Source organism: Aquarana catesbeiana, linkage group LG07, assembly GCF_042186555.1.
Source record: "Aquarana catesbeiana isolate 2022-GZ linkage group LG07, ASM4218655v1, whole genome shotgun sequence".
NCBI classification, from domain to species: Eukaryota; Metazoa; Chordata; class Amphibia; order Anura; family Ranidae; genus Aquarana; species Aquarana catesbeiana.
Genome location: NC_133330.1, coordinates 137,680,359 through 137,693,739, shown reverse-complemented (window position 1 = coordinate 137,693,739; position 13,381 = coordinate 137,680,359). Strand labels below are relative to the sequence as shown.

The window sequence follows — 13,381 nt, the reverse complement described above, 5'->3', positions numbered from 1 at the left end:
TCTTGTATTTAGTCCCTTATCATCCCCTCCAAGAGCTTGCATACTATTGATGTTAGGCTAACTGGTCTGCCATTCCCAGGGATGTATCTTGGCCCTTTTTTAAATATTGGTGCTACGTTGGCTTTTCTCCAATCAGCTCCTTTAATTCCAGTCAGTAGACTGTCAGTAATGTTTATGAACAATGGTCTAGCAATTACTTGACTGAGTTCCCTGAGTACCCTCGGGTACAAGCCATCTGGTCCTGGTGATTTATTAATGTTAAGTTTCCCAAGTCTATTTCTAATTCTGTCCTCTGTTAGCCATGAGGGGGCTTCCTGTGATGTGTCATGAGGACAAACACTGCAGTTTTGGTTACTGAAGCCCACCGATTCCCTTGTGAAGACTGAGGAGAAGAATAAATTCAATACCTTCGCCATCTTCCCATCCTTTGTAACCAGATGTCCTTTCTCATTCTTTATGGGGCCAATATGGCCCGTCCTCCCTTTTTTACTGTTTGTATACTTTAAAAAAATTTGGGGATGATTTTTTTTGCTCTCCTCTGCTATGCGTCTTTCATGTTCTATCTTAGCCGCCCTAATTGCACCCTTACATATCTTGTTGCATTCTTTGTAAAGTCTGAATGCTAATGATGATACCTCAGCCTTGTATTTTTTGTAGGCCTTCTCCTTTGCTTTTATATGCATTTTTACATTATAGTTAAGCCATCCAGGACTTTTGTTCACTCTTTTAAATTTATTTCCCAATGGGATGCATTGGCTAATGCCCTTATTTAATAATTTAATATGCTCTTAAAGCAAACCCATCTCTCCTCCGTGTTCTTTGTTTCTAAGATTTTATCCCAATTTATATCTTCTAGCAAGGTTCGTAGTTTAGGAAAGTTGACTCTTTTGAAATTCAGTGTCTTTGTGTTCCCCTTGTGTTTCCTATTTGTGTGATTTATACTGAAGCCAATTGACCTGCGATCGCTGTTTCCTAAATTGCCCCGTATTTCCACATCTGTGATCAGGTCTGTATTGTTGGTAATCAGTATATCTAGTAATGCCTTGTTTCTAGTTGGTGTGTCTACCATCTGACCCATGAAATTGTCCTGCAAGACATTTAGGAACTGGCGAGCCTTAGACGAATGCGTGGTTTCCTCCGCCCAGTCTGGATAATTAAAATCCCCCATTATGATAACACTTCCCATCCTTGCTGCTAATCCAAATTGTGATAGGAGGTCCATCTCCCCCTCCTCCCTCAGGTTAGGGGGCCTACAGCATATACCCAGTATTATTTTCCTCTTATATTCATCCCTTTTGGAGCTCTACCCATAAGGATTCTACCTCCTCCCTAACTCTGTTATTGATGTAATCTCTCAGATTCACTTGTACATTATTCTTGATATATAGGCATACCCCTCCCCCTTTTTTACCCTCTCTATCCCTGCGATAAAGGGAATACCCTTGAATGGTTGCCAGCCAATCATGAGAGCTGTTAAACCAGGTCTCTGAAATTCCCACAAAATCTAATTCCTCCTCGTTCACCTGTATCTCTAGTTCACTCAACTTGTCCACCAGGCTCCTGGCATTGGTGAAAATGCCACGTAGTTTAGACCGGTCACATACTGTCCTCTTATTGGGTGTTCCGAGATTGCAAATAGGACTTGTTACTATACTTACCTTGGGTTTATGTGCTTTAGTCAACCTTTCACTAATGCCCCCAATACTACCCTCTGGAATATGTTCATTGCTGACGTTTCTTTTTCTCTCATTGGGAACAGCTCTGTTAGATGGGGTTGGGCTTTGCATTGTTGTTCCCGGGAGCTGCGACTCGCACCGGGGCTCCCTCTCCACCCCCCATTAGGGGGCGGGGTGATGCGCTCGCTGCGAGTCGACGCCACGCCCACATGTTCAGCGAGTGACGTCATTCGTGACGCTGCGCCGCTGACATGCGTCTCCATCTGCGTGCTCCACGAGGGAATTTTTGGCGCCAAACGCCGGGCCGGTTCATAAGCTCGGGTGTTGGCGCCACCCCTCCCTCTTCACGCTGCGTGACGTTGCCGGTTCTCATTGGTCTGCGGCTGACATTTAGTACCTTACACGCCCTCTGTTACACTTCAGTCTGCACCATCAGCTAACACAATTTTGCACCTCTGGACTTTCTATGTTGGTTTCCCAAAATCTTCCAAGGTAAATAGGTACTCTCTTTTTCACTAACTATTCTACTTTTTACACAACTTCATCCTCACGACATATCTTTGGTCACTTGAAACCTCTCTTTTTTTTTTTCCAATTATTCTTTCTCTTTCTCACACCTATGGACTTTTCCCTTACATATACACACTAGGTCGCATTCTATCCAATACATTAGCTGTGGTCTTAGTTCACCTTACCTTAATAATCTATTTTTACAGATAAGCTTTGGCAAGCACTCACATTGTGAGTCACATTGTGACTATCTCTACCTCTAAAAGCCCCTCTAACTTTTTGGCCATGTTCACTCCAAGCAGATCTGCACCCTCCTCATTTAGGTGTAGTCTGTCTCTTCTATAGAACTGGTGACTGACTGAGAAGTTGGCCCAGTTCTCCAGGAACCCAAACCCCTCCTTACTACACCAGCTCCTCAGCCACTTCCCTAATCTCCCTTTGCCTTTCTGGTGTGGCTCGATGTACCGGTAGTATTCCTGAGAGAGAATACTACCTTGGAGGTCCTTTTCCTCAATTTAGCTCCTAAGTCCTAAAATCGTTCTTTAGGACACTCCATCTGCCTCTGACTTTGTCATTGGTGCCAACGTGCACCATGACAGTCGGGTCTTCCCCAGCCCCTCCCAGTAATCTGTCCACCAGATTCGTGATGTCCCGAACCCGAGTGTCCAGTAGACAGCATACAGTTTGGCGCTTCGGGTCTTTGTGACAGATTGCCCTCTCTGTCCTTCTAAGAATTGAGTCCCCTCTGGCTCCCCCCCCCCACTCTCACTGGAGGAGTTCTTCCCCTGGCAGCTAGGAGAGTCCCTCAACTCCAGCAACGCTGGTCCCTGACCAGTTTCACCAATGTCACTCAGTGGAGCGTACTTTTTGGGATGCTCCAGCCCAGGATCGGCCTCCCTGGCACGTCCCCCTCTATCCTTCCCGACTGTCACCCATTTACTCGTTTATAGTGCCTGCAACTCTTTGTCTTCACCGCCTCTGTGCTGGCCCCTGCTGGCACCTGCCGGGTATGTTCCCGGCTCTCCTTTAGTATGGAGGGTCTTCTCAGTGTTGACAGTTGCTTCCCTAGATTCAGAACCTGGGCTTCCAGGGAAACCATGGGTTTACATTTAGCACAGCAGTATTCGCCCTTGATCAGATGATCAAGGAACACATACATGCCGCAAGATGTACACCGAGTCATATCTCCACACCCGCCGGGCATCGTACCTACTAATTTAATGAGGATTGGGGGTTATACCCTGTCCAAAGTACCTAACAACTAGCTTCTGGACACTAATACTCAACAGTACAATACACAGGTACTCAACTCACATAAATTCACATTGTCGTAAATCTGGTTATATCTTGGATTCCAATGTGTTACAATACCACCATTGTCATGAAATTCACCAAAAGGATATGAATCTTGCACAATAAAAGTCGTTAATCACAGATGTGATAAGCCCACAACAGGAGCAAATTGACACCATTTTCTCTGTACTCCGCCTGCTGCAATGCATCCAAGAGAGTAGCCCCTCATAAATACACCATATTGTCAAAAGTTTTGGGATGCCTGCCTTCACACACACATGAACTTTAATGGCATCTCAGTCTTAGTCCGTAGGGTTCAATATTGAGTTGGCCCACCCTTTGCAGCTATAACAGCTTCATCTCTTCTGGGAAGGCTATCCGCAAGGTTTGGGAGTGTGTCTATGGGAATGTTTCACCATTCTTTCAGAAGCACATTTGTGAGGTCAGGCACTGATGTTGGGCGAGAAGGCCTGGCTTGCAGTCTCCACTCGAATTCATCCCAAAGGTGTTCTATTGGGTTGAGGTCAGGACTCTGTGCAGGCCAGTCAAGTTCCTCCACCCCAAACTCACTCATCCATGTCTTTATGGACCTTGCTTTGTGCACTGGTGGGCAGTCATGTTGGAAATGGTAGGGGAGGAGAAAGGGCATAGAGACAGCGAGGAGCGCTACACATCTCCGCATAGGGGATTTGTCCCAATCTAACCAGTGGCTCAAAGTTCAGCAAGGCAGCGGTCAAAAGTTCCTGGAAGGCAGTAGTAAATCTACGGGTCCTAGATCAGCCTAAATTTTGTCACGGTGCCTTGTAATTTAGCTGTTAGTTCTTCATTAATCAAAACCCAATGCATACGAGAGCGAATATTTTGTATGTTTAAGTATTGATGTATGTTATTTGATGCCCTTTACTTTATCACACTATTGGGATCTGTAAATCTCTATTTTGTCAGCAGCAAGTTCATACCACAGACTAGACTAGAAATGTATACATGTGGGGATGCCATGAGAACATTTAGTGGCCCAGAGTAAACAGAGGTTTCATTGCAAGAATAATAATCAGCCTGAGCTAGACTCTACCTACTTAGCTGCATTTTGAGGCAGCATGTACTAATGCATGTTATTCAATTATTAACATATAGTTTAAAAAAAATTAATACGTAGAATGGGCGCTATACACACTGGGGACATGTATAAACTTTTGCACTCTGCACAACTGGTGTTTTGTGTTCTTTTGCATTTTTCCTAAAGTCTGTATTTTTACCAATGCATTATTTATTACTCTGGGTAAGAGATATAGTACAAGATTTTTTTCTGAATCGTATTGTATTACATTAATAATTTTATTGCTTCAAACTTAGAGTTATTTCTACAATGATGATACTTTCAACTTTAACTATGCCCAAGCCAAAGCTGCAGATGGAAACTACAAAGAGGCTGAGGAGGTAAGATAATTTATTTGGAAGTCTTGCAAAATGCACTATCGTTAATGTAAAACAGACAGTTCTTAAAGAGGAACTGCAGTCTGCTCACATAATTTGTAATAAAAACATCTTTGCCATTCTGTAGCTTCCCTCCAACCACTTTGCATATTATTTTATATATTCTGTGATTCTATACTTGCCAAATATGCTGCAGAAACCTCCCTCCACTGAGTCTGGCTGCAACCATTTTAACTGTGGGCAGCTGTAGCTGCTGCCTGTTCACTTCCAGGATTTACATAGAGGCACTCCTCTAGCTCTGCAGCCCTGCAGCTTTCATTGGCCCTCTCATGACTCGCCCCCCCACCTTCCTGGCAAACACTCATGAGAGTGAGAGAGAGCTGTGCATGATGCCAGAAGCCTAAGCTTTTTACCATACAAGAAACAGGAAGTGGGCTGTATTTACAGAAAAAAATATGTTTTACTATCCAAAGTTAAAACACCAAGTGCAGAAGATTTAATAGATGGAAAAAAATTACTGAAGGTCCACTTTAAGATATTTTGCATCAATTCTCATTATTTTCATACCTGTGATCCTAGTGATATTCGAAGGGAAAGGAAGTCTTATACCCTGGTCATGGACTGTTTCTATTCTTGGGGAATTCCAGGACATCTGGAAGTTATAATTATTCCAGCATATGCTAGGATTTCTCTGGTAACACTAGGAACAATCTATGAATGGTGGGGGTGGACCTTTCAATCATCCTCATGTCTTCCATGCATATGTAGCACTGACCCCCGAAGGAGCTGCTGGTATTTTAATTGGGCCTGTACTCTGCTTCTATACCCCCTTGGTTTCTCTCTGTCCCCTTGACACAGCTATGGTAAAATATAATGTGCAGTAAAAACCCAAAGACACTTTCACAATATACGATATAATACCTTTTTATCTTTACCTTTAATCTCCAGCCTCCACCTGTTTTGCTTGCGTCTATCTAGCAAGGTTGCACTGTGGTATAAGCAAGGAAGCTGAGATTTCTGAAGTGTGTAAATTGTGCTTTTACTATACAAAGATGCTGTACATACAAAACTATTACAATATTAGGAATACAATACAAGACTGACAGATATCTATAACAAGCAAAATGCCTAGCAAACTGAACAGCCTATGGTCTATAACAGTACAAATACACTTAAAGGTTACTTATCTTCTGTTACTGTATGTTCGTGATCTCCATTGGCAACAATTCTCCTGGAGCATCAGGCACTATTCTTCTATCATGAGGGGCGTCAGATGTTACAGCATGATGGTGTGTGTGTGTGTGTCCCTATTCACCCCTTTTATGTATCAGGCTGTTTGCCTTAGTTATCAAACAACAGAAAACATGCCTGTTTACTGTAGCTGTAGAAACAATGGACTGTTGAAATCTGTATCTACGTACAAAAATGGTATCTATGTACCATTGTCTACTCAAACCAAGACAGTAATTTAACAGCCATTCTTTCAGTTTGAAAGCTGAAAGAATCCCAAACAAGTAATGTCTTACTTGTTTACTGTAGCTATAGAGTCAATAGCCTGTTAATTGAACACTCAATTGAATACAACAATGATATCTACCCCCATTGTATAAAACAGCGTTTGTTTGAGAAATCTAATCAAGCCAAAAACTGACAATATCTCTATGACCAACCACTATTGTATAATGTTATGTCCCATGTATCAAGTCTGATTAAAAAAAAAAATCATATTGTAACAAACGCAACACATTCCCCCCTATTTTTTTTTTCCTTTCAGACTCCATACAGAAAATCACTTCATTACTATGAAAACTCATTTTAAACATTCATTTTCCTTGAAAGCAACACCTCCCATTTCTGTCACTGAGAAGGTGTTTCAGTCTTTAACTAAAAAAAGTTCATTAGAAAGTTCATTCTAAAGTTCTTTAGAAACAAGTCCAGGCTTGTAATACGTCAAAGGCCTTGCTCTCCACAGCTCTTGCGATCTTCCGTCATTCTTTCCATCATGTAACCACTTTTCTCTGGTCTTCCTATGGATCAGCCTGTTGAGTGGAAAACAAAGCGGATTATCTGTTCCTTCTAATAATACATAAACAGTAGATCCAGGCCCTTCAGCTAAAATCTCTCCTCTAAGTGGCTTCTTGCCTGGATATCTGACTAACACTTTGCCCCCTGCCTGTACCCACTTCTGACCCTCCCAAAGAACATCAATAGGGAGGAGAGGAAATATATTGATATTTCCCAGAAGATCACTGCTGTTTATTTTGGAAGGTTTGCTGTTATGGAGCCTCACTTTCCACTCTTGCTGAGAAGTATCCACTAACCAGTCAGAGTCCCAGCCACTGTCTTGAAGCTCATCTGTCACTGCAAATGTAACTTCAAACCTTCCTGCCAGATTCCCTCTCATTCCTAGATAGGCTTCAGCTTCAGATACATCACTCTTGGTTTCTATGTCATGGGAAGCAGTAACATGGTATCTGTTAAGCCCTGTTCTTTCAGGAACCTTACATAGGTACTGAACTCTGCACTCCAGCTGTCGAATCTGTGCCCCAGCCCCTACCATCCTCTCATATGGTGTGCTTTTGGCTATTGGCCTAGAATTTAACAACATGACTGCCTGTGTGAGGACTCGATCCCACCCCCTTAGTGTATGTGTGGGTGTAAGTTTGCATATCTGGTCCTTCAATAGCCCATTGTATCTTTCAATCAAACCAGCTGCCTGTGGATGGTATGGGATGTGGCACAACCAGTACACCCCAGAATCTTTGGCCCACTGCTGTACTGTTGATCCGGTGAAGTGTGAGCCATTATCACTTTGCACTTGTTTGAGACAACCATAAGCAACGACAAGTTTCTGGAGCAGTTGAAGCATAGCGGCTTGATCTGCACGTTTGCAAAGATGAACAAGCATAAGTCCTGAATAGGTGTCCACTGCAGTGCAACAATATCTCAGTCCATTATTTCCCCGGGGCAGGGGACCGATGAAATCGATCTGCCAGATCTCTGCAGGCCTCTCACCCCTCTTAATCGACCCAGTGGAGTACTTTTGCAATGGCCATTGTCGCACTTCTCCACACACTGTACAGTTCCCTATTACAGTCTTTATCATGTCCATGGATATAGGCAATCCTCTCTGCTGTGCCCATTCATATGTTGTTTTCTGCCCCAAATGTCCAGATTGCTTGTGGGCCCAGTTGGCCAAGTTCATCAAGACAGGATCAATTGGCACAACTGCCTTCACTTTGGCGATTTCATCTGCAACTCTGTTATAGTTCTCGAAGTCTGGGACTAGGGGCACATGTGCATCAACATGCCCCACTTTTATGGTTCGGGAGTGAGCTTCCTTCCAGATGTAGTCCCAGACTTCCTTGCCTCCCCACACCACCTTTCCATGAATCATCCATTCATTGGACTTCCACCTGGGCATCCAAGTTGTCAGTCCTTTAAAAACCGCCCAGCTGTCAGTGTAGATAGTGACATGGGAAGAAGGATCCTCCTGAAGAGTCATCACCACAGCTTTCAACTCTGCATACTGACTGGACCCTCCAATTCCGGTCTCCTGCAGGACTGTGTCTGTACTTGGGTTGTAGGCTGCTGCTGTCCATTTACGTCCAGACGAGGTGACTATGGCTGAACCATCAGTGAACCATGCTGACTCCTTCATGTCTTCTGACAGAGACTCAAAGGGAGGAGCCTCTATAATGGGGGATGACTGCAGCCCAGGAATTTTTTCTTCTGGCCGGGTGCTGGTAAAAGTCACAAGCCCAGCCAACTGTTTTGAAATGTTTCTAACATCCCCAGCTGCAATACCCCCTCTTTCTTGAAGGTACCACTTCCATTTCATCAGTGTCTGGTTCTGTGCTACAGCTGCCCTAGTGGTCAGTCCATTATCTCTCACCCATCCTGCTATTGGCAATGCAGTATGGATGGTGACTGTGTCCTTTCCTGTAATGGTCTCTACATGTTGAAGTGCTGTGTAGGCCCCAAACAGGTACTTCTCTAGGGGCGTGTATCTCTACTGTGCCCCGTCAGTTGTTTGGACCAAAATCCAATGGGTATTGCTCTCAGTCCTTTCTTTTCATTTGGCTGCCACAGACTCCCAGATACGGTACCATTCTGCTCCACTACATCCAGCTGAAATGGTACTCCTTGTCTCACAGGTCCTAATACTGATGCTGCAAAATAGCTTCTTTAGCAGCCAGGAATGCAGTCCACTGCTCTGAACCCCATGAGAACTCAGTCTTTTTTCTGGTGACATTATATATAGGCCTCAGAATCAGTCCAAGATGTGAGATGAACGATCTCCAGAACCCCACAACTCCAATGAACTTCTGTGCCTCCTTTTTGGTAGTAGGGGGCGACAGCGCCTGGATAGTTTGCACAGCTGTCTCTGGAATTTTCCTCTGCGGCCCAGTCCACATCATTCCCAGGAATTTCACTTCTGTGGCAGGTCCTTGGACTTTGTCTCTGTTGATAGCCCACCCTCTGTTCTCCAAGTGCTCTATCAGCAGGTGCAGTGCTTCAGTTACATCTTCTTTTGTCCCAGAGATCATAATGTGAAACACAGCGACTTTCAAATTCAGGGTACTTAAATCTCGGGCAATCGGTCCATGACAAATCGTTGGAGAATGAAGATAGCCTTGCAGAAGGACAGTGAAAGTGTACTGGTGGCCGTCCCACACTATAGCAAACTGGTCTTGACACTCTGGGTCTATCAAAATCTAAAAGAAAGCATTAGCCAGGTCTATCACAGCATGATATTCTCCTGCATCTTTAGCAATTTTCTCAACAATTGAGATCATATCTGGTACAGCTGACTTCAATGGAGGTGCCACTTTGTTTAGACCTCTGTAATCCACAGTCATTCTATATGTCCCATCAGGTTTTTTTTACTGGGAACACCAGAGACGAGAAAGGACTTACAGCAGGTCTAAGGATCCCTACTCTCAACAGTTCTTGAATAGTCTCCCCAATTTCTTTGTGACCTCCAGGAAGTCTGTACTGCTTGAGACAGAATGGCTTCTCTGGTGGAGGAATGTAGACAGGGGTCCATTTCGCATGACCTCTGACCACAGCCTTCACCGCCCTAACCAGATACGCTTTATCAGGATACCCGAATGTGAATGTACCTCTTTCAGTCTGAATTGACTGACCTTGAAGTACATCCATCCCAAGAATATTTTCGGGTAACTCTGATACCAAAACATTTGTCATAAATCCTGATCCCTTGCCAATAGCCAATTTCACCCGTATCCTAACTGCTGGTGTAGTTTGCCCTCCCAAACCTTCTACATAAATCATTTCTCCTTTGTGATGGGAAGGATTTCCTTGCAAAAGTGTAACTTCGGCTCTGCTATCAACTAAAGCCATTACATGTGTAGGAGAAGATGACTTCCCCCACCATACAGTGACAGATGCATATGGGCGTCGGTCTCCTGCTGTCACTGTCCTCACGGCTATTACAGGAGACTCACCTTCCCTTCATAAAGGATAAGGAACCTCCCAATCCCCTTTTCTGATTCTCTGTAATTCCTCCCCAGGATAAAGGGATTTGGGTTTGGGTTCATGTTCAGTTTTGGGAATTGGTTTGGGGCTAACAGGAGGGGTCTGTTCTGTTTTCTCTAAGTCCAGGCTGGTGTTATCTTCACTAGGAGTAGTGTTTCTAACCCTGACAGTTTTCCCTACTAAATGTTTCCACCTCTTCAGCATTTCTGCAGTAGAAATCCCATCTATCTCATCTTTAGGTACTCCTGCCTTTAATAGGTCCACCCACATTTCTTTCCTAGTAATAACTAGCCTGGTTTTCTCTTCACCTCCTGTCTTCTTAACCCTATTCCCTTTCTTCTCTGTTCTTTTCTGCTTGTATTCTTCCTGTCTGGCCTTGACCTTATCTACTGCCCTGACAGGTTTTGTTTTAGTCTCCTCTAGCTCCCCCAACTGGCTTAAAAGGGTTGTGGCTTCCTGAATCTTGCTGTTTAATCCCAGGCCTCCCAACAAGGACAATAATGGAGCCCTGAGATTAATTGGCGCAGACTTCTTCAGCTTAGAGCGCAGAGCAGACGTAAAGGGTTCCATATCTGGACCCATCCATTCTGGAAATATATTTAATCCGGTTATACAACCCATCTCACGTAACCTGGAAATACCCTCTCCTATTGATCTCCAGGAATAGGTATTTTCCAGGTCAGTAGGACTAGCGTATACTCTGACTATTCCATCTCTCACAAGGTCTAATGCCCCGTACACACGGTCGGACTTTGTTCGGACATTCCGACAACAAAATCCTAGGATTTTTTCCGACGGATGTTGGCTCAAACTTGTCTTGCATACACACGGTCACACAAAGTTGTCGGAAAATCCGATCGTGCTAAACGCGGTGACGTAAAACACGTACGTCGGGACTATAAGCGGGGCAGTGGCCAATAGCTTTCATCTCTTTATTTATTCTGAGCATGCGTGGCACTTTGTCCGTCGGATTTGTGTACACACGATCGGAATTTCCGACAACGGATTTTGTTGTCGGAAAATTTTATATCCTGCTCTCAAACTTTGTGTGTCGGAAAATCCGATGGAAAATGTGTGATGGAGCCCACACACAGTCGGAATTTCCGACAACAAGGTCCTATCACACATTTTCCGTCGGAAAATCCGACCGTGTGTACGGGGCATAACAGTGAAAAATTCACGCTAAACTCTCGGGCTTTTCGCACTGCCTGACGCAATTGTGGATCATGGGTTAACACTCCCATAGTCACTGCTTCCTTACCTGACAAAACAACACTGTCCGCCCCTTCATCCCATAAGCGTAAGAGCCACCTCACTAGGGGTTCCCCAGACCTTTGTTTGTATTGTTTTGCCAGCTCATGGAGTTCAATTTGTGTAAACTCCCGTACTTCTTCAAATTCAACATCTCTGGGGTTGCGATAATGCACCTCCCCATCTGCCATATCCTCTTTATCATATTGCCATTTCCTATGCTTAGTAATGAGAGGTTTGGCATACTTTTTCTTTTGCACTAGCAGATCATCTTGCGAAATATTAAACTCTATCTCCTCATCTTCACTATCATTTGAGGAGAGCACATCCTCACAATCCCAATTTTGGGATGTGACAATGGCTCGTACCCTGGCTATACTAACAGGTTTACGGCCTTCCTTTTCCTTAAGGCATTAATTGATTTGGTCATGAGGGCTGCACACCGCTCTTGCAAATCACCAGCCCGACTAGCAGTGAACGTACACACTCTGAAGCAACTGCTATCTGGTCTTTTAATACCTTAACTTCTGCCTCTGCCTTCTCCCTTTTCTGTGATTCAGTGTAAATAGCATTAAGGAAATACCAGCCCACTGTGGACACTGTCCTCTTCTCTTTTTTACTTAAATCCAACCCCTTAAGGCTAAAATCTACAAAATAATCTGAGACTTTATCACCCCAAGTCAACTTCAAGGGAGAAGCATAATTCACAAATTCTTTAGCAAGAGGCTCCCACTCATTGTCTCTGGCCCAGATAGGTAAGCTGCACACTTCCTTCTGGCCACCTGAACCCTCTGCAGCCTTGCTTTTCCTAAACAGCTTATGCAGCATTTTATCCAGCACAAGCTACACAACACACTACAGAAAAAAACAGGTCTGCTTCAGTTAACCTATAGCACAGACCGCGGCACGAGCCCCCAAATGTTTATAGCACAGACCCCAGACGAGCCCCCAAATGTTTTTCTTGCATCTATCTAGCAAGGTTACTCTGTGGTATAAGCAAGGAAGCTGAGATTTCTGCAGTGTGTAAATGTGCTTTTTACTATACAAAGATGCTGTACATACAAAACTATTACAATCTTAGGAATACAATACAAGACTGACAGATATCTATAACAAGCAACATGCCTATCAAATGAACAGCCTATAGTCTATATCAGTACAAATACACTTAAAAGTTACTTATCTTCTGTTACTGTATGTTCGTGATCTCCATTGGCAACGATGCTTCCTGGACACCAGGCAGTGTTCTTGTATCATGAGTGGCGGCTTCTGATGTTTCAGCATGATTGTGTGTGTGTCTGTGTGTGTCTCCCTCGCTTATGCCTGAATCCCCTTTTTATGTGCTAGGCTGTTTACCATAGTTACCAAACAGAAAACGTGCCTGTTTACTGTAGCTGTAGAAACAATGGACTATTGCAAACTGTCAGTTGAATACAAAAATGGTATCTACATACCATTGTCTAATCACCTGACAGTAATCTAAGTCATTCTTTCAGTTTGAGAGCTGAAAGAACTTCAGAAAAGTACATGTTTTACTTGTTTACTTTAGCTATAGAGACAATAGCCTGTTAATTGAACTGTCAATTGAATCCAACAATGATATCTACCCCCATTGTATAAAACAGCATTTGTTTGAGAAATCTACTCAAGCCAAAAACTGACAATATCTCTATGACCAACCACTATTGTGTAATGTTATGTCCCATGTATCAAGT

General features: G+C 43.7%; 1 protein-coding gene across 6 annotated transcripts in view; it reads left to right on the top strand.

Moving 5' to 3' along the window:
* IFT56 (intraflagellar transport 56) overlaps positions 1-13,381 on the top strand; it is a 1,103,321-nt gene that overhangs the window by 915,359 nt on the left and 174,581 nt on the right. For 4 of the 6 annotated variants that reach the window (XR_012235287.1, XM_073592704.1, XM_073592706.1 and 1 more), the window contains one exon: positions 4,833-4,916. The exons of the other annotated variants lie outside the window; for them this stretch is intronic. Coding sequence is in view for 3 of the 4 variants with exons in the window: in XM_073592704.1 (XP_073448805.1) it covers positions 4,833-4,916 (84 nt within the window). In the remaining variant the exon portion in view is untranslated. The remainder of the gene's footprint in view (positions 1-4,832; positions 4,917-13,381) is intronic. 6 annotated transcript variants of the gene reach the window in all.